Source organism: Pelodiscus sinensis, chromosome 16 (genome assembly GCF_052426305.1).
Source record: "Pelodiscus sinensis isolate ZL-2025 chromosome 16, ASM5242630v1, whole genome shotgun sequence".
NCBI classification, from domain to species: domain Eukaryota; kingdom Metazoa; phylum Chordata; order Testudines; family Trionychidae; genus Pelodiscus; species Pelodiscus sinensis.
Window position 1 is genome coordinate 2,055,244 of NC_143067.1, and position 18,980 is coordinate 2,074,223.

The window sequence follows — 18,980 nt, forward strand, 5'->3', positions numbered from 1 at the left end:
ATTTCGATCTTATTTTGTAAAGATCAGGCCAGAACCACTGAGAGCCCAGACAAGAGCCGCATTATTTTTTTTTCTTAGATCCTGTGTTTAGAAACAGAAGGTTACAGGCTCCACAGCCAGCTGGTGCAACTTGCATTATTCACTCCAATCGGCCTGGGAATCTCACATAGCCCAGTGCCACTGACCTGTGCTGGCGGGGTGGAGAGCAGGAAAGATGTTCCCCAAAGCCCCCCGGCAGACGGCAGAGATCCAGGCCCAGCCAGGCGAAGAGCGCTGCTTGTCGCTCATGTTTCCCCAGGAAGAAAAGTGGCTGTTTATTTACCTCTTTTAATTTAGCCTCGGAGAATTCTGTCTACACAAAAAGGGCTCTGATGGGCAGCGCAAAGCGCAGACAGACGTGAGGGATCTCTTCCGCCAGGTCGGAGGAGCTCCCATGTGCCATTGCCTAGTTACCAACTGTGGTTAAACCAGCATCTGTATCAAATGACTGGAGAGTAGCGAATGTGACGCTGGTTTTCCAAAAGGGATCCCGAGATGACGCTTCGGGGTCCGTGGGTGGCCACTCCAACCCCCTCCACCCGGATCAGTCTCCGGGGGAATTAACACACAAACAGACGGTCCAGGGTTCCCGCGCCCTGACCTCAGGGTGGGTGGGCAAACGGTAAATAATGACAAGGGAGCCCTGGTTTTGGGCAGGCCAGGAATGATGGCGGAGGGCCGGCCTCAGTTCAGGGCGGGCTGCCAAGTCTCTGGTAAAGAGGGCTCCGTCCTAGTCCAGGGCGGGCCACCGGTAAACGGGTCAGAGCCCTGCGTTTGGTCAGGGCGGGCTGGCAGGCACCACAGTTTCTGAGCCGGCCCTTGGCCAGGCCAGGTGGCAGGCCAAGCAGTCTATTAGCCCACACGGGCAATCAAGGCCCAGCCCTGGCTCGGGGTGGGGCCGCAGGAAAACAGTTTGTAAACAAGCTCTGTGAGTAGGTCTCCTTGTTCAGGAGGGCGACAGGCCGCTTGGCGGCAATGGCAAGGCTACCACCCAAGCGGTGGGTGGCGGGGGGACACAGGCCTGCCCACTCCACTGTGCCCCGGCCCAGGGCCCTAGAGGCAGCAGGTCTCTGCTGCTGGATCAGCGGGGGCTCCAGCCCGAAACACGTTGATCCGGGCATGTCTATGTCCATGCTGTCCCCTGGGCCACGTCCCGCCTCCCCCTCCATGCGTACCTGGTGTCACGCAGGCCTCCCGCGGTGTCCGGGGGTCGAGGTCCATAGGCCCTTCCTCGGCGGCTTGCAGGCAGTTCAGGAAGTCCAGGCAAGGCCGGTGTTCCTCCCGGCTGCTGTGCAGCAGGGCCCACGCCAGCTCACCATCTCCCCAGGCATTTGCTCCTCTCTGCAGCGTGCAGGGGAGCCCTCTGGTCTCAGCTGCTCCTTCAGGCCGCTGTGCAGCAGGGGCCCCGGCGGCCCACGCCAGCTCTCCACCTCCCCACGCCTCAGGTCCCTTCTTCGAGGTGCAGAGGAGCCCTCTGGCCTCTTCGGTGGTCGTTGCCTCACTGGCCTGGCTAGCGGCTTTTTACCTCTCTGGCTCCGACCCTTGGTTTCCGGTCAGATGGCTCATTCGGGCCCAGTGCGGCCCACCATGGTTCTGGGAGGGGTGCCCCCCTTCGGGGTCAGTGGGTGGCCACTCCACCCCACTACAGGCCGGTAGGTCTAATTCAGGCTCTTAGGCAAAGTAAGCCGTCCTGGGATACGAGGGAAGGTCCTCTCATGGACTGAGAACTTGTTAAAAGACAGGAAACAAAGGGTAGGAATCAACGGACAATTTTCAGAATGGAGAGAGGTACCTAGTGGTGTCCCCCAGGGGTCTGTCCTGGGACTGAGCCTATTCTACATATTCATAAATGATCTGGAGAAAGCGGCAATCAGTGAGCTGGCAAATGTGGCAGAGGATACAAAACTGTTCAAGATGGTTAAGTCCACAGCACGCTGCAAAGAACTGCAGAAGGATCTCAGAAAATGGGGTGAGCGGGCAATAAAAGGAGACATGAAATTCCATGTTGATAAATGCAAGGTAATGTCTATTGTTTCCTATCTTTTCACTGGCGTGCCTGGCAATGCTACCGGGATCATCTAATGACTCTCGATTTAGTGTAATGACGCCTTTTATCATCTTAATCATCCTGTCTCTGTCCGTAAACAGACACCCTGCCCCAAAGGCTGGGCTGCTCCCACGTTCCGAATTCATCACACGTCGCACTCAGGCTGCTTTGGAGGTAAGAGCTCTGTCTGGGGCTAGCGTGAGTGAACCCCAATACAAAATTCAGCAGGTGGGCAGCTGGAGGCTTTGAAAGGGGCCGGGTCTCACACAGGCTCTCCACAGCTCACGGACAGGTGTTAATGCAAACACGAAGGCTGGTTCTTCTCTTCCCCTCAGAGTACACATGCCCACAGGGATCCATGCTGCTTCCTTTGGGGAACAAAGGAAGAAGAAACCACTGGAGTGCTCCTGTTCTGCCCTGCACCAGGAGCACAGCGGCAGGCAGGCGGCAGCGGGGGAAGAGGGACAGACGCTGGACTGCTTTGACATGCTTCAGCTACTCGTGGTGCTGCTCCCAGCCACTGAGGAGGCTGTGAGATAACTCAGGCCGAATCCCAGGATGCACAGAGATCAGCTCGCCCGTCCCACAAGAGGGCACTATGGGATACCTACCCCACTGCACTGCTCAACTATCTGTGTTGGGGACCCCAGTGTGGGCATGGTCTGTCGACAGAATTAACCAGTGTGAACACCCTCGGGTGACTTTTGGGTGTGGATGGACATCAGTTGGTGAGTGTGGGTGTTATAACCTCTCACCTGTGTGTGAGGCCTAACTCTGATTATGGCACAGGGAAGCTGGGGTGCCTAAGGGGTTTCGCTGGCGAGGCTTCCTGCTGGTGGGTGTGGCAGCTGAGGTGCTCTGTGTAACTAGCGGGGTGTCTTGGGAAGGACCCCAGTTGAGGGCGGTAAGTAGCCCTGGTTTTAAGCAATTCGCCCTAAGCTGACGCCCTCGGCAGTGCCAAGACCCGGCCTGGTGTATGACAGCGGTGTATTCAGCAGGGTGCACAGAACCTGGTCAATTAAGCATTGGATCAGGACCCCGCGCAATTCGAAATTTGATTTTGAAACGGAGAGTTTGGTTGGTTAAAGAGGCATTTCTGGACTCCATTACTTAGGACGCTCTGTGTATCTAAGTCATGGTGCTCCACAGATGTGGAAGGGTTTTGTTTACTTTTCATGTATTTCAAAGGTCTAGTAAGCTGTGCAAGTACCTATTTACTATGTTTTACCTCAGACCTTCAGGAAGAAAGCACAGCCAGTGTGGCCAGAAGCTGTCCGACACCGTCTGTGATTTGGGGGGCATGTCATGATCATGAGAGATGGCCAGCAGCCTGGGGACTAAAGGGTTAACTCTACCTAAGCCAGGTAGAATCGGCCAATAGGAATGTAGTTGGGAATTTCAAAGTGGGACAAAGGAATTTTTGGTTTTTCCCTCTTTTGTCCCTGGGCAGTTTCTCTCCAGCTACTGAGGGAAACAGAATGTCTCCCTCCAAGAAAAGACCCTTCACTATCGAGGGTAAAGTTTAGATCAACCCATCAGGTTTTATTGTTTTACTAGACAATTAGCCCGTCATAAGACGGGATTTTCAGGTCTTCTCTCCTGAGCTCTCTCGCTCTGTCTCTCTCTCTCTCTCTCTCTCTCTCTTCCTACTGCCTCCCCCCTCTCTCTCAGCTCTCCTCCTGCCTTTCTCTCCGTCTCTTTCTCTTCTCCCCCTCCTGCCTCTCTCCCCTCCATCTCTCCCTGCTCCCCTTCCACTTCCCCTTCCCCCCGCCGTGGTGCTTGGCTGAGTGCTGCCGTGAGCGAGGGGGGCAGGGCGGTGACATACATGGCTGGGGCCAGGGCCATGTACATCACCGCCCTCCCTTCCCCTCCCACTCCGGGGGAGCCCAAACAGCCCCTTGCACTGCTGGCTCGCCCGGTGGCCCGGCTGAGGGGCGCAGCACTCAGCGGAGTTCCACAGCGGGAGGGGAAAGGGGGCGGTGACATGCACGGCCCTGCCCCCTAGCTGTGTACGTCACCGCCCGCCCCCTTCCCCTCTCTCCGTGGCGGCTCGGCTGAGTGTTGTGCACTCAGCCGGGCTGCCGCGGGGGAGAAGAGGAGGGGTGGGGTAGTGATGTACACAGCCAGGGGCAGGGCTGTCTACGTCACCGCCCCCCCTCCCGCGGTGGCCCAGCTGAGGGGCGCATTACTCAGCACCACAGCGGGAGAAGGAAGGGGGGGGCCGTGACATACATGGCCCCGCCCCCTAGCCGTGTACATCACTGCCCCGCCCCCCCTTCCTGTCCCACTGAGCCCACCTGACCAGCGCTCCCACCTTGCCCCGGCGAGGGAGCAAGCGGCGGCAAGCCCCCATCATTACTTGGGTGGTGGAAGTGGATTTTTATCCCCCAACGTCTAGGTTTTTAAGATTTTGGGGGGAAGTTTTCCCTGCGGCCCAGAGCGGGGCTGAGTAGCTGGGCTGTCAGGAGGTGAGACCCAAAGCCAAGGGCACCTGCCGAGAGCAGGCTGGCTGGAGAGAAGGGCTGGATCTCACGTCTGGCTGAGCAGGGAACTGGGCACAGCTCCCAGGAGCCACCGGGAGCTGCCGGGTCAGCGCCTCCCCTGAGTCCTGGCGGTTTAATGAGGTGGGGCCATCGCAAGGATGCTTCGAAAGGGAGAATCTCTCCTGAGCATGGGGCTCTCCAGGTGCCATGTCAAGACCTGCTCTCCCCACTCCTGCAGCTGCCGCAGGGCACGTAACTGGGGAAAGGCAGGAACTGAAGTTCTGGAAGCTCCAGACATTGGAAACAGCTTGTTCGGGTCAAGGCCATTGGAATGTGTTTCAACGGCTTTCGAGGTGCTGCAGACTGAGCCAGGTACCGGCCCCATGCACAATACGGGCAAGGTCCAGACAACGTCACAGTGACTCATGGCCATCCCTGCCCCCGCTGCTCACCGCGGTGACAAACAGGAACACCCAGGCTTGGACGGAATGTGCCCCATGGGGGACCCAGCCCACAGCACTGCCCCAGTATTCACCACACCAAGGGTGTGCCTGGCACGTCCTCCCACCTGCCCTGGAAACCACTGTAGGGATAAGGGCAATTGCAGGCTGTCATTAAGGTAGAGAGCCCTGGAGCTGTGAGCGACTATTTCGGATGATGTCATCCTGCAGGCGGGTTCTCCGCACCCTATATATCACGAAGCTTCCAATGTGGGGTTTACGGAGGGAGCAGAGCACCGAGAGCCCAGTGCAGACCAGACAGCCGCCTCGCCATGAAGATCACAGGGGCCGTTCTGCTCCTCTCTCTCGCCCTCTATTGCTCCTACTCGGGTGAGTCACTGAGCCCTGCTCAGATACTTCTGCCCTGGAACGACGGGGTCGGCCTCCCCCGATCTACACCAGGAGTCGCACCCCCACGGTGGCTGATGCAGCCAGATTATTTCTGAGCTGCCCCTGCACTATCCTGCCCCAGAGCAGCAGGCTGGTTCTGTGAGCTCCGACTGCCCGGCCCCATCCCACGGCTCTGAAGGGCTGTTCCGGGGGTTCTCTCTGGCTGGGAGATCCCTGACTGCCAGTAACTGAGACAGCTCAGGAGATTCCCAGCCCCTAGAAATCCAACATCCCTGTGATCCCCTTGGCTGCTGAATGTCTCCTGAGCTACAGTTCTCCCCCAGGAAAAGTTTCTTCTTAGCTCCTCCTCTTTAGGTGTTGCTTAATGCGCTGAATTAACTGAAGTCAATGATGCTTAATTAGCACGACAGGATCTGCAGTGGTGCCAAAGTAGAAAGCAGGAGAGTTTAGATCCTTTCCAAACATTTACCGCTTTTTAAATTCCACTGCTGGAGACCTTCTCAGCCACATCTCCTTAATACAGAAAATTCTCCCCTGGGGACACTGGTTAGAGGTCCATTAAGGAACAGGAACAGAGACAGATGTTTGGGGTGAAATGTCTCATTACACTTGAGGGATTGCTGATGTCATTTTCCCTATGACTCAATTCGGAAGACACCTAAATGAAGGAGACAGGTCGGAGATAGTCCCCTGGGTAATTCTGGCCATTAGCAGGAGTGTTGTGGGCAAGACACTTCCTCCCAGGACTTCCTGGGCCGGTTAGGGAGCTGCATGCCGTGTCCTACACAGGGGTGAACGCTTTTCACTGACTTTCCCGCCAACGTTCCCTTCACTGATTCCGGTCTGTCTGGGTTTTGTTCCAGATGCTGCTGGCTACCCTGGTAAGGTAAGTCGATCTCCCCCTGTTCGTTAACTGTCTCTGGCTTAGAAACAGGCGAGAACTCACGGAGTCAAAGCAGGAGCAGAGTCTGCCCGATGTCAGACTGAGCAGAGACTGAATCTCAGGTGCTGAGCACGCCTGGGAACAGCGACACTGCAAGAAAACACCAGTGTCTCAGCTGACTCGGGCTAGCAGGTCTTGTGCTGCAGGGCTAAAGATCGGTGCGAGATGTTTGGGCTCTGGGATGCACTCGGGTACCACAGCTCGGGGTGAACACACGTCTACATGGCAGTGAGTAGACACTAGACACTTGGCCCGAGGGGTGGATCCCAAGCGCTGTTGTACGGGGCAGTCGGGGATGGGCCTGTGGGAAGAGCAGGGAGCGACTCAGACACAACAGGGGAGGGGAGAGTCCCAGACGTGCGTGAAGGTTTTTCTGTCTGAGTATCCCCCGTCAGCGGAGATGCCCCTTCGCTCCACAACATGAAGCGTCTGTTACATGCAGAACAATTTCTATCCTCTGTGTCCCCCTCCCCGTCAAAGGAAGAGTCTGCTCTCTATCAAAAAACTCTCCCTGGATTACAGGCTCAGATCCTCCTGGCAGCAAGAGGGGAACTGCGAAGACAGTCAGACGGTCAGCAGGGACCAGGGCAGGATTAGATACTGCACGTGCCTAGGGGCAGGAACTGTTATTTCCCCTGTGTTCTCAGCCTGTGAAGATGTGGGGGGTGGGGAGGACATTAGGGTACCACTGTGAGGGACCAGTCTGCTCAGCTGTGCCCAGACCCGGCCCGGTCCGTCACAACTACTGCAATGCCGACAATAACGCTAAGAGTAATACTGATGTTCTCTGCAGGGTTACTGTAGTGAGTTCACCGAACCTCCCGAAATGTGCACCATGGAATACAAGCCCGTCTGTGGCACTGATGGCAAGACATACAGCAATAAATGCGTCTTTTGTGGTGCTGTCTTGTAAGTAACAGAATATACCTCCTATTTATACCATGTAAAATGCAATTGTGATGCCACTCAAACTCCTGCCTGCACCCAGAGGTTTCTACCTCGTGGAGAAGTGTTTCTTAAACTTATAGGCTTTGTCTAGACTGGCATGATTTTCCGCAAAAGCTTTTAACGGAAAAGTTTTTCCGTTAAAAGCATTTGCGGAAAAGAGCATCTAGCTTGGCACGAACACTTTTGTGCAAATGCACTTTTTGCAGAAAAGCGTCCGTGTCAATCTAGACGTGGTTTTGCACAAGAAAGCCCCGATCGCCATTTTCACCATCGGGGCTTTTTTGCGCAAAACAGTTTTTAGCTGTCTACACTGGCCCTCTTGTGCAAAAGCATTTGCACAAGAGGGCTTTTTCCCAAATGGGAGCAGCATAGTTTTTGCAGAAGAACACTGACAATCTTACATGAGATCGTCAGTGTTCTTGCGCAAATTCAAGCGGCCGGTGTAGACAGCTGGCGAGTTTTTCCGCAAAAACAGCTGCTTTTGTGGAAAAATTTGCCAGTCTAGACGCAGCCATGAGGAACAGCAAGGATTTTTTTGTTGAGAGGAAAAAAAAATTAAAAAAAAGAAGCTTGCCCCTTTAAAGGGCGACCATTACCCAGGGGGTGAAAAAAAAAACCCAGGGAAAAAAGTTGTTGAGCAAAAGTAAACAAAAAGAAAAAAAGGAGGCTTGTCCCTTTAAGGGCAGCCATTTTGAATTCTGTTCCCTCCGAGGCACACATCCGACTCCCTCGCAGCACACCAGCGTGCTGCGGAACACACTTTAAGAAGTGTTGTCCTAGAGCCTGGGTCAAGTGTCTGAATAATTGTTGCTGCCAGCCAAAGGGCTCTGGTCATTTGATGTAATGGGGCCTGCATAGAAGCTTGCTCCGACTGGCCAGGGTGTTGCAACACTAAGTTCTGTGTCTCTGTCTTTCCCCCTAGTGAACAGCTTGGAAGTCTTTGCTTTGAGCACGATGGAGAATGCCAGCCACGTGACAAAACTGGGCACAAGGTTGAGGAACTGTAGGTGCTAGTTCTCACTAGGGGAGCCATGTTGTCATCTCAGCCTCCATTCCCAGGGCTCCTGACAGCATCGCTGACTCCCCACCTGTCTCTGCAATAAAGGAAACTCAAAGCCATTCCTGCCTTCGGTGGTTTTTCCCCCTCACAAAGGACAGACTCCACTCAGCAGGGTATCAAAAAAATTCCCTCCAGCTTACAGACCAGCGTCAATGAGAACACACAATGCAACGCCTGGTCACATACACTAACCCGGGACTCACAGACTGGCCGCCACTGTATTACCTCCTGCCGTGGCTTTTCCTACAAAATAACCCAAAAGCAACCCCCAGAGACGTTCTCTGTCTCTGACTCCTTCCCATTCTGAGTGCTACTAATGGACCAAATCCTGAGACCATAGGCAGCGCCCCAGGGAAAGGCTGGGAGAACAAGCAGGGGTGCGGTGTTATAGAATCAACAAGCCAAACCAGGTCACAAGGCTACCTGTCAGGGCGGGGGTGTGTGGCCATGTGCATTCTGGCTCTGGGCTGCCTCCTGTCCCAATAAGTCCCCCACGTTCCTCCCCAAACCCAGCAACCTGCCAAATGTGTTTGGTCCTCAGCAGACCTATGAGCTACCTCAGCTCTGGGCTGCCCTGGGAGAGCTGGGCCCATCTCTGACCGTGCTGTGAAGCGGTGCCACATCCCCGGGGTACGGGAGAGTCTGGGAGCGGGGAGACGTCACAGCCAAGTGCCTGGAGACGGGCCAGACGCTCCGAGTGCCTGGGATGGTCGGGAGATTGTTTCTGTGCGTGTCTTTCTGCAGCCACCCAGGCCCTGGGAGGAATCCTTTCCCGCTGGGTCAGAGGGCGGCCACTGCCTCACTGCACTCAGCTCAGTCTCTCCTGGGGAGGCAGTTCGGGGGCTTGGGCTTACGGTCAGGCTGAGCCAACAGTGGTCTGGTCCCGGCTCAGGGCAAACACAAAGTTCTGAGGTGCCAGGCTGCAGAGGCTCATGCCTTAACCACTACCCCCCTGGGACTCACCCACAGACCTCCCTTCAGCGATGCCTGATGGTCCCTGCCTGCAACTGATGCCAGCCTGAGCCCTGGGGAGGCTGCTGGTGGCTGCCTGGCTGCTTCCTAACGGGGTTCAGGGTGGGGCAGCAACAGACAGTGCTGAGGGACCGGCCCAGGCCTTGGTTGGTGGGGGGGGGGGGGGAACACGCACACAGGCGGGTCTCCCAGCACTGGCGGGGAGCCGCCTGCCTTACTGTGTCCCTGCCCAGCACCCTGCCAGGAGCAGCGCCAGCTGACTCAGACTCAGTGGGGATTCTGCCTACCACACGCTGACACCGGCTCTGGCCCAGCCAGACTAAGGATGCCTGCCCTGGGCTCCTTCCACACTCTCCCTCCCAGCACACCTGGCTACATGGCAGGTCACCTGTCACTGGGGGCTGGCACCTCTGGCAGTTCCTCCAGGTCACAGTCTGTCTGTGGCCACAGCCGTCCGGTCCGGTCCTCTGTTTCTTCCAGGTCCACCTCCACCTCCCAGCGTGGGAGTACGGGGCAGGCATCCTCGGGTGGCTGGGGGCGGACTGGCCTCCTGGGCTGGTCTTTTATAGCTTTGGACACAATTCCTGAGTCCTCTGGTGATGTCCTGGGGCCAGGCGCTGCCCACCGGGGCTCTGAGAGGGGCTCCTCCCCCTCTGGGTCAGTGGGCAGCCACTCCGACGCACTACAGCCCCATATCGCTGCAGAGAGAGTTATCGAACTACCTGCAGGAACTGAACTCATGGAGGATAATTACTGCAAATCCCTGGCAGGCCAATACCTCCAGAGCAGAGCCAGCCCCTGGGGAATGTCACCGATTTGTCAGGCCTGCCAGGGATCCAAAGGCAGAGCTCTCAGGTGCTACCAGAAGCTGCATGGTCAGCAACTCACCTGAGTCCTGGTTGCTAATGGCGCGGCACCATCGTCAAGCTGCTTGAAAGAGGGTTCAGCTGGACACGGGGATCTCCGGGTGCCGTATCAAATCCTGGGTCCCACCCCCCTCACTGCAGCTGCTGCAGGGCACACAGCTGGGGGACAGGGACAAACTAAAGTCCTGGAGTCTCAGGACACGGCAAACAGCTCGTTGCGGTCACAAGCCACTGGAATGAGCTTGAGCAGCCCACAGGCTCCTCCCGACTCAGCCAGGCACCGGCTCCATGCACAATACTGGAAGACCAGGACAACATGAAAGTCACTTACGGCCAGCTCTGTCCCCGCTGCTGGGCCCTGTGGCAGAATCTGGCTCAAAGAGGCTGGGAACACAGACTTGACAACAAGGATAAGCCTTGAGTGGGATTTGCACAAGACAGGAATCCTTCGTTCCAAGTTTGAAACACCTCCACCCCCCGCCCCACCCAGCGTCCCATGGAAAATTACAGAAATCAAGATGGCTCCCAGTATCAGGTGAAATGGTCACAGAGGGTGCACCTACCCAGCACCATAACTCAAAATAAGATGCACTATTTGAGCTATGTAAATTTTGTATCCTATTTCGATGCTATTTTGAAATAGCTTATTTTGATAAATGGTGCTCTCTACACAGCACCAAACTTCGAAATAAAGCGCTATTCCGAAACATCCCTTACTCCTCCTAGAATGAGGTTTACAGGGACGTTGGAATAGTGAGCCCAAAATAATGAGCTTGCTTTGTAGATGCGGGATAGCTATTTCGGGATACTCCCAGTCTCCCCTCAATTTTTCTACACTAAACAAATCTAGTTTTTTCAGTCTTCCCTCATAGCTCATGTTTTCTAGACCTTTAAACATATTTGTTGCTCTTCTCTGGACCTTCTCTAATTATTCCACATCTTTCTTGAAATGTGGCACCCTGAACTGGATACAATCCTCCATTGAGACCTAATCAGCACAGAGAAGAGAGAAAGAATTAGTTTTGTGTTTTGCTCACAACACTCTTGTTAATGCATCCCAGAATCATGTTTGCTTTTTTTTTGCAACAGTGTCACTCTGCTAACTTATGTTTAGCTTGTGGTCCACTATGACCCTAGATCTCTTTCTGCAGTACTGCTTTCTAGGCAACGACTTCCCATTCTTTGTGTGTGAAACTAATTGTTCCTTCCCAAGTGGAGTATTTTGCATTTGTCCTCCTTAAACTTCATCTGATTTACCTCATACCATTTCTGCAGTGTGTCCAGATCATTTTGAATTATGACTTTTGTCTTTTCACCTCCCTCTATTGTCGACAAAGAGCCAGTGTGGACTCTGCTGTTTGATTTGTTGAGAAAAATGGCTTCCGCCAGTATCCCACAATGCCTGCCCTGATGGCTCTGCTCAGTGTTTAGTGATCTCTGCTGCCCTGCAAGGCTGCATTTCCCCTCCCCTTTCAAAGCTCCGGGAAGTATCTGATAGCTGAATGAGATGCTCTGTTTGGGGAGAAGAGAAGAAGTCATTGGAGTGCTCCTGTTCTGCCCGGCTAGGAACACAGTGGCAGGCAGGCTGCTGCTGTAGGGGGAGGGGCTGGAGACACTGCTGTGTTGCTTTGACATTCCTCAGCACAGAGCACTCCCAGAGCTACGAGGGAATCCCACGCAGCACAGGGTTCAGCTCTGCCTTCCCACAACACTGCACTGCGGGATGCTTACCCACAATGCTTTGCGCTGTTAACAGGGAGCTGGCCAGGTGGCCATGGAAATGTCGACAACAGGAGGCAGAAAGACTGGTTTGACCGATTTTCACTTTTGCATGTCGACAGCACTTTTGTTGCCAAAACTTCCCAGTGTAAACGTAGTCGTACAGAATAATCCTCACGCTTACAAAAAAAACCAGGTTCTCGCACAGTTATTTTCTTTTGGTAATGGGCCATTACCTCTGTGTCTGGCATCTTCCTTGTGAAACCTGTTGGGCTGGAAATAGAATTTTCCAAACAGGAACACCTTGATAATAAACCCACAATCCCTATTCCGAACTTCAGACGCTGAAGTGATGCATGCACACAAATAGGAGAAACACATTCGGTAAATTACAACCTTTCCAATGGTATGTCACAAGAGCCATCTTGCATCAAGCAGCTGTGACCGATGAAACATTCGTATCATAAACATGATTTCACAGAGCACAGGGAATATTACATCGCAAAGGGACAAGCTAAGATCCTGGTGTCTCAAGATGCTGGAAACAGCTTGTGGGGGATGCAAGCCATTGGAATGAATTTGACCTGCCCTCCGACTCCTCCAGATTAAGCCAGACACTGGATTCATGCAGAACAGTTGGAAGATTAGGACAGCGTGAGAGTTGCTTATGGTCAGCCTTGTCCCCTTCTGGCGGCCCTGTAGGTCTTCATGAAAGAGGCTGGTAATATGGTGATTCGTCAGGGGCTTTGCTGGGCAGCACCTTTAATCTGCAGCATGAGTTGTATGTTGCACACTCGCAGACACAACACACTGGAATTCCCAGGCTTGGGCGGCATGTGTCCCACGGGGCCTCTCAGCCCACGGCACTGCTCCTCTAGTCAGCACACCAAGGGCGTGCCTTGCACGTCCTCCAACCTGCCCCAGAAACCACTTATAGAGATAACCTTTTTGAAAGCTTGCAATTGCCCTTGAGAGCCCTGGAGCTGTGAGTGACTATTTCGGATGATGTCATCCTGCAGGCGGGTTCTGTGACACCCTGTATATCATGCGACGCCGTCTCTGAGGTTTACGGAGGGAGCAGAGCACCGAGAGCCCAGTGCAGACCAGACAGCCGCCTCGCCATGAAGATCACAGGAGCCGTTCTACTCTTCTCTCTGGCCCTCTATTGCTCCTACTCAGGTGAGTCACCGAGCCCTGCTCTGATACCCCTGCCCTGGAAGGACGGGGTCGGCCTCATCCTGACTTGCACTGGGGTTCTCACCCCCACTGTGGCTGATTCCAGGAGCAGCTGGTTTGTTTCTGACATGCCCCTGCACCATCCTGACATGGAGCAGCAGGCTGGTCCCATGAGCTCCGTAATCCCACAGGAAAAGTTTCTTCATAGTGGCTGTTCATTAGGTGTTGCTTAATGCGCTGAATTAATTGAAGTCAATGATTCTTAATTAGCATGACAGGATCTGCAGTGGTGCCAAAGTAGAAAGCAGAAGAGTTTAGATCCTTTCCAAATATTTACCGCTATTTTAATTCCAGTGGAATGAAATGTCTCATTAAAATGAGGGATTGCTGATGTCATTTTGCTATGACTTAATTCAGAAGACACTGACATGAAGGAGACAGGTCGGAGCTAGTCCCCTGGGTAATTCTGGCCGCTAGCAGGAGTGTTGTGGGCAAGACACTTCCTCCCAGGGCTTCCTGGGCCGGTTAGGGAGCTGCATGCCGTGTCCTACACAGGGGTGAACGCTTTTCACTGACTTTCCCGCCAACGTTCCCTTCACTGATTCCGGTCTGTCTGGGTTTTGTTCCAGATGCTGATGGCTACCCTGGTGAGGTAAGTCGATCCCCCCTGTTCGTTAACTGTCTCTGGTGTGTAGCATCCCAGGTACAGTCTCTGGCTTAGAAACTAGCGAGAACTCATGAGTCAAAGCAGGAGCAGAGTCTGCCTGGTGTCCAACTGAGCAGAGACTGAATCTCAGGTACTGAGCACCTCTGGGAACAGCGACACTGCAACAGAACACCAGTGGGTCAGCTGACTCGGGCTCAGGAGTCTTGTGCTACAGGGCTAAAGATTGGTGCGAGATGTTTGGGTTCTGGGACCCTCTTGGGGTCCCACAGCTCGGGGTGAACGCACGTCTACATGGCAGTGAGTAGACGCAAGCCACGTGGTCTGAGGAGTGGATCCCATGCGCTGTTGCACGGGGCAGTCGGGGACGGGCCTGTGGGAAGAGCAGGGAGCGACTCTGAGACAGAGCAGGGGAGGGGACAGTATCAAAAGATCCTGACGGTCGAAGGAGATGCCCCTTTGCACACAAACATTTGGGGAGGGCTCTGACGCGTCTCTTGCACAGGGGGAGGGGGCTCAGCTCCTCGTGGCAGCAAGAGGGCAACTGCGCAGTCAGTCCGAAGATCAGCGGAGACAGGGGACAGGGTTAGACATCGGGACCTCCCAGGGATAGAGATTGTCCCTTCCCCTGTGTTCAGAGAACGCCCAGCCCCGGGCGAGGGGACGGACAATCACGCTAAGAGCAATTGCAATGTTCACTGCAGGGTTTCTGCAGTGAGTACACGGCGCCTCCTACAGCATGCCAGGAGATTTACAAACCTGTCTGTGGCACTGATGGCAACACGTACAGCAACAAATGCACCTTTTGCATTGCAGTCTTGTAAGTAACAGAATAAACGGCCCATTTATACAAACTAACATGCAATTGTGATATAACCCAAGCCCCTACCTGTGCCCATCGGTCTGTACCTCCTAGAAACTGGGTCAAGTGTCTGGATCCTTGTTGCTGCCAGCCAAAGAGCTCTGGTCATTTGATGTAATGGGGCCTGGACAGACGCTTGCTCCGACTGGCCGGGGGTTGTAGCACTAAATTCTGTGTCTCCGTCTTTCCCCTTAGCGAACAGCTTGGGAGTCTTTGCTTTGAGCATGATGGAGAATGCCAGCCACGTGACAAACCTGGGCACAAAGTTGAGGAGCTGTAGCTCCTAGTTCCCACTAGCAGATCCCAGAGGAAGCCACATTCTCATCTCAGCCTCCATTCCCAGGGCTCCTGACAGCATCACTGACTCCCCACCTGTCTCTGCAATAAAGGAAACTCAGAGCCATTCCTGCCCTCGGTGGTTTTTCCTGCTCTCAAAGGACAGACTCCGCTCAGCAGAGTATCAAAAAAATTCCCTCCAGCTTACAGACCAGCGTCAAGGGGAACACACGATGCAACGCCTGGACACATACACTAAGGGCGTCACAGACTGGCCACCACTGTATCACCTCCTGCCATGGCTCTTCCTACAAAATAACCCAAAAGCAGCCCCCAGAGACGTTCTCTATCTCTGACTCCTTCCCATTCTGAGCGTTACCAATGGACCAAATCCTGAGACCATGAGCAGCGCCCCAGGGAAAGGCTGGGAGAACAAGCAGGGGTGCGGTGTTAGAGAATCAAGCACCCAGACCAGGTCACAGGGCTACCTGTCAGGGCAGGGATGTGTGGCCATGTGCATTCTGGCTCTGGGCTGCCTCCTGTCCCAATAAGTTCCCCACGTTCCTCCCCAAACCCAGCAACCTGCCAAATGTGTTTGGTCCTCAGCACACCTCTGAGCTGCCCTGGGGGAGCGGGGCCATCTCTTACTGTGCTGTGAAGTGGTGCCACGTTCCCGTGATACGGGAGAGTCTGGAGCGGGGAGACGTCACGGGAAGTGCCTGGAGATGGGCCAGACGCTCCGAGTGCCTGGGATGGTCGGGAGGTTCCTGCTGTAAGTGTGTCCCATCTCTCTGTGACCGAGGGACTGCGCTCTGACTCCACGGGAGAGAGTTACTGATCCAACACCACCAGGAAATCAACTCATGGGGGGGAATTACTGCAAATTCCTGGCAGCCCAACACTCCAGAGCAGAGCCAGCCCCGGGGGAATGTCACCGATTTGTCAGGCCTGGATGCAACTTCCAAAGGGCGGCAGAGAAGAACAGGGACGTTGGTAGAAAGCGACAGTCAGAACTGGCCCAGGGACCCTGCTTTGAGTCTCACACGGACTCCACAGCATCTCCCTGTGGAATACGGGGACCCCCCCCCCCCGGGTAGCACGCTGGAGCCTGGCTCTTGTGTGTGGTGTTTTCTCTCTAACGCTTCCTCCCCAAACAGATGCTCTGGGCTCTGAGGGAGGGGCTGGCCAAGGGAGCCCTCTCATAGCCTGTCAGACTCACAGGCCTTGTGCTCTCTGGGCGCCACACAGCCCCTGGGAGCGGCCCCCTTCGGCGTGACAGCCTTCTGTCGAGGGGGCATCGTCCCGCGGGTCAGGCCCTCTGGCCCCAAGGCCTCCCCTGAGAGCTCCTGAGCCGCGCCTCTGGGCGTTGTGCCCCGTCTCTCGCTGTGGATTCCCTCGGGGAGTTCACTCCATGTGGCCCCCCGGGCTACATGCCCACAGGGAGCAATGCAGCCCGGATCTCCAGACAAGCCTGACTCTCACCAGCCTCACACACAAGGGCTGACGAGCGCTTGACCCCAGCCCAGGCAGTTCTCAGGGCCCTAGAGACCAGCAACCCTTCGCCCAGCACATCTCGCTCTTCCTCACCTCCAGGGGGGCTCTGGCTGCTCTCCCCAGGCGAGAACCCCCCTCCTTCCAACTGATCACTGGCCCCACAGCTCCGGCCTCTCCTTTGTCTCCACCCCAAGTCAACAGGTCACTGGAGCCCTCTCGCTTCCAGCCTTTGTTCCCTCTTTGGCTGGAACTGGCTGGTCAGGGACTTCTCTCCTCAGCCCACTGTCCTCCTACTGGCCAGAACCAGCTGCCTTCCAAGCCGGGCTGGGGGTCTCTGTCGCCAGGTCACCAGCTGGTAGAAAACCCCCATCTCCAGGGCACTGCCTGGGTTTCCAGTTGCTAGGTGAGAGCAGACCTGATTACAGACTAATAGAACTGAAAGGGACCTTGAGAGGTCATTGAGTCCAGTCCCTGCCCTCACAGCAGGACCAAGCACCATCTAGACCATCCCTGACAGGGGTCTGGCCAACCTGCTCTTCAATATCTCCTGGGATGGAGATTCCACAACCTCCCTAGGCAACTTATTCGAGTGCTTGGTGGTTAGGAAGTTTTTCCTAATGTCTAACCTAAACCTCCCTTGCTGCAGTTTAAGCCCATTGCTTCTTGTCCTGTCATCAGAGGCCAATTTTTCTCTCTCCTCCTTGTGACACCCTTTTAGATACTTGAAAACTGCTCTCATGTCCCCCCTCAGTCTTCTCTTTTCTAAAGTAGAAAGATTTAAGCATGAATTGGGAAGGTCCCCAGCTTGTAAGAGAAGGTCATTGGAACTACTGTTAGGGTAGTTTCTTTGGGTATGTCTACACTACAAAGTTAATTTGAAATAACAGCAGTTATTTCGAATTAATGTTAATAGTGTCTACACAGGCAAACTGCTATTTTGAAATATATTTGAAATAGTGGAGCCCTTATTTCGAATTTGGTAAACCTCATTCTACAAGGAGCAATGCCAAATTCAAAATAGCTATTTCGAATTAAGTGCTGTGTAGACACTTAATTCGGAATAGGGGGCCTCCAGCCCTTCCCAGGGAGCCCTGGTGGCCACTCTGGGCACAATCAGGAAAGCTTACTGTCCTCTCCCCCAGCCCCAGAGACATTAAAGGGGTAGACCCTGGCCACAGTGCCTGTGCCAGCTCCAAGCCTGCCAGCCCAGAGCCAGCAGTGGCCACTGGGGCCCCTGACCCAATGTCCCGAAAATATGAGCCAGCAAGCCCCTGGCAGCCAGCCCTCCACCACTCCCCAGGGGCAGTCTGCCAGCTCCCAGGAGCCTGACAGGAGCTGGAGAAGGTGGGCACCTTCCTGATCCAGGATGGAGATCATGGACCTTATTCAGGTTTGGGGGGGATGCCCCCAACGTCCATGATCTCTGCACTAAACAGAGGAATGTGACCGTCAATGGCAGGATAGCTGCCAGCCTGGCCACCAAAGGCCACATGTGAACCCAGGAGCAGGTTAGCATGAAAGTCAGGTTGGCCCAGCACAACCCCCAACCCTGAGCCCTGAGCTTCCCCTCCCCTTTGCTTCCCCCTTCCAGCTCCCTCCTCCCAGGTTTCGCCCTCCTCTCTTCCACCCTCTCTTTTCCCCTCTCCCACCTCCTTTTCCCAGACTCCCCAGAGGTTCATTCCCCCCCCCCCCACCTCAGTTTTGTTCAATAAACCCAGTTTCTAATTTTGAACATACCTGTCTTTTATTTAAAATCAGGAAGGGGGGCTAGGGAGGGGTAAGCGGAAGGATGTGAGGGAGGAATGGGGCACAAGCCCCCGGTGGGGAGGACTGGGGAGACTCTGAGGGCTCCTTGGGGCAGACACTCTCCTTCAGGGCCCCCTGGATCCTGACAGTCCCCCGATGGACCCCCCTGCTGGCATCCTGCAGCAAGTGCAGCCGGGCTGATGGCAACGATCCCACGAGATGCACCAGCATGCCCAGGGGCAGCTCTGGCTCCATGTGACCGAGTGCTGTGGTGTCCCGAGTGCGGGCGCTCAGGGCACTCCAAGCCAGGACTGCTTTGCTGTCCCTCATCGAGGTAGACAAGCAAGCGGGGAACCCTGAGAACTGTCTGTCTGGGGTGGGAGTAGGGTCCCTTTAAGCATGGAGCTCAGTTAGCCTCAGGCAGCAGCCCCACACACTAAGTCCTAACCTGATGCCCTGCTGGCACTGGTTCCGGTCAGCCTTAACTTCGGTTCAGGGTCCACTCAGTATGGACATGCTATTTCGAAATAGTTTTTGTGTCTAGATGCGTTATTTCAAATTAACTTAATTTGAATTAACTATTTCGAATTAAGTTAATTTGAAATAGCACTGTAGTGTAGACATACCCTTAGAGTCTTAAGCTTAGCTGGAGTGTTTTCTTTTCTTTGGTTTTTGTCACCTACTGTGATCTGTCTGCTATTACTTGCATCACTTAAATCACTTACAGCAGTTTTTAACGTAGGGGCTCGGGGAAAGGCAACAGGTGTGGAGGAGCATGTGGATTGGACAGAAACCTCTCTTAGGTGAGGGTCTATTAATGGAGATTCTCTGTGT

General features: G+C 54.6%; 2 protein-coding genes across 3 annotated transcripts in view; both read left to right on the forward strand.

Moving 5' to 3' along the window:
- The first annotated feature begins 4,456 nt into the window (after positions 1-4,456).
- LOC149523490 (uncharacterized) lies at positions 4,457-8,430 on the forward strand. Its single transcript, XM_089769436.1, has 5 exons — positions 4,457-4,941; positions 5,241-5,399; positions 6,284-6,306; positions 7,157-7,272; positions 8,234-8,430. The coding sequence occupies exons 1-5, from the start codon at positions 4,728-4,730 to the stop codon at positions 8,316-8,318; spliced, it is 597 nt and encodes a 198-aa protein (XP_089625562.1). The 5' UTR covers positions 4,457-4,727; the 3' UTR covers positions 8,319-8,430.
- Positions 8,431-12,853: 4,423 nt separating this feature from the next.
- The window catches only part of LOC102444914 (ovomucoid-like), a 30,051-nt gene continuing 23,924 nt past the window's right edge, over positions 12,854-18,980 (forward strand). Inside the window, exons 1-4 of one of the 2 annotated variants that reach the window (XM_075900652.2) lie at positions 12,895-13,107; positions 13,734-13,756; positions 14,473-14,588; positions 14,826-18,132. In XM_075900652.2, the coding sequence (XP_075756767.1) occupies positions 13,050-13,107; positions 13,734-13,756; positions 14,473-14,588; positions 14,826-14,910 (282 nt within the window). In that variant the 5' untranslated portion in view covers positions 12,895-13,049 and the 3' untranslated portion in view covers positions 14,911-18,132. Of the gene's footprint in view, positions 13,108-13,733; positions 13,757-14,472; positions 14,589-14,825; positions 18,133-18,980 lie in introns of those variants that run through there. The other variant, XM_089769437.1, reaches the window with a different exon arrangement.

Bases quoted from the DNA above. Each gene is read 5' to 3' on its own strand.
- LOC149523490 (XM_089769436.1), top strand. From the start codon at position 4,728: ATGCTTCGAAAGGGAGAATCTCTCCTGAGCATGGGGCTCTCCAGGTGC. The intron at 6,307-7,156 runs GTAAGTCGATCT...TGTTCTCTGCAG, and splicing joins CTGCTGGCTACCCTGGTAAG to GGTTACTGTAGTGAGTTCAC. The intron at 7,273-8,233 runs GTAAGTAACAGA...CTTTCCCCCTAG, and splicing joins GTCTTTTGTGGTGCTGTCTT to TGAACAGCTTGGAAGTCTTT.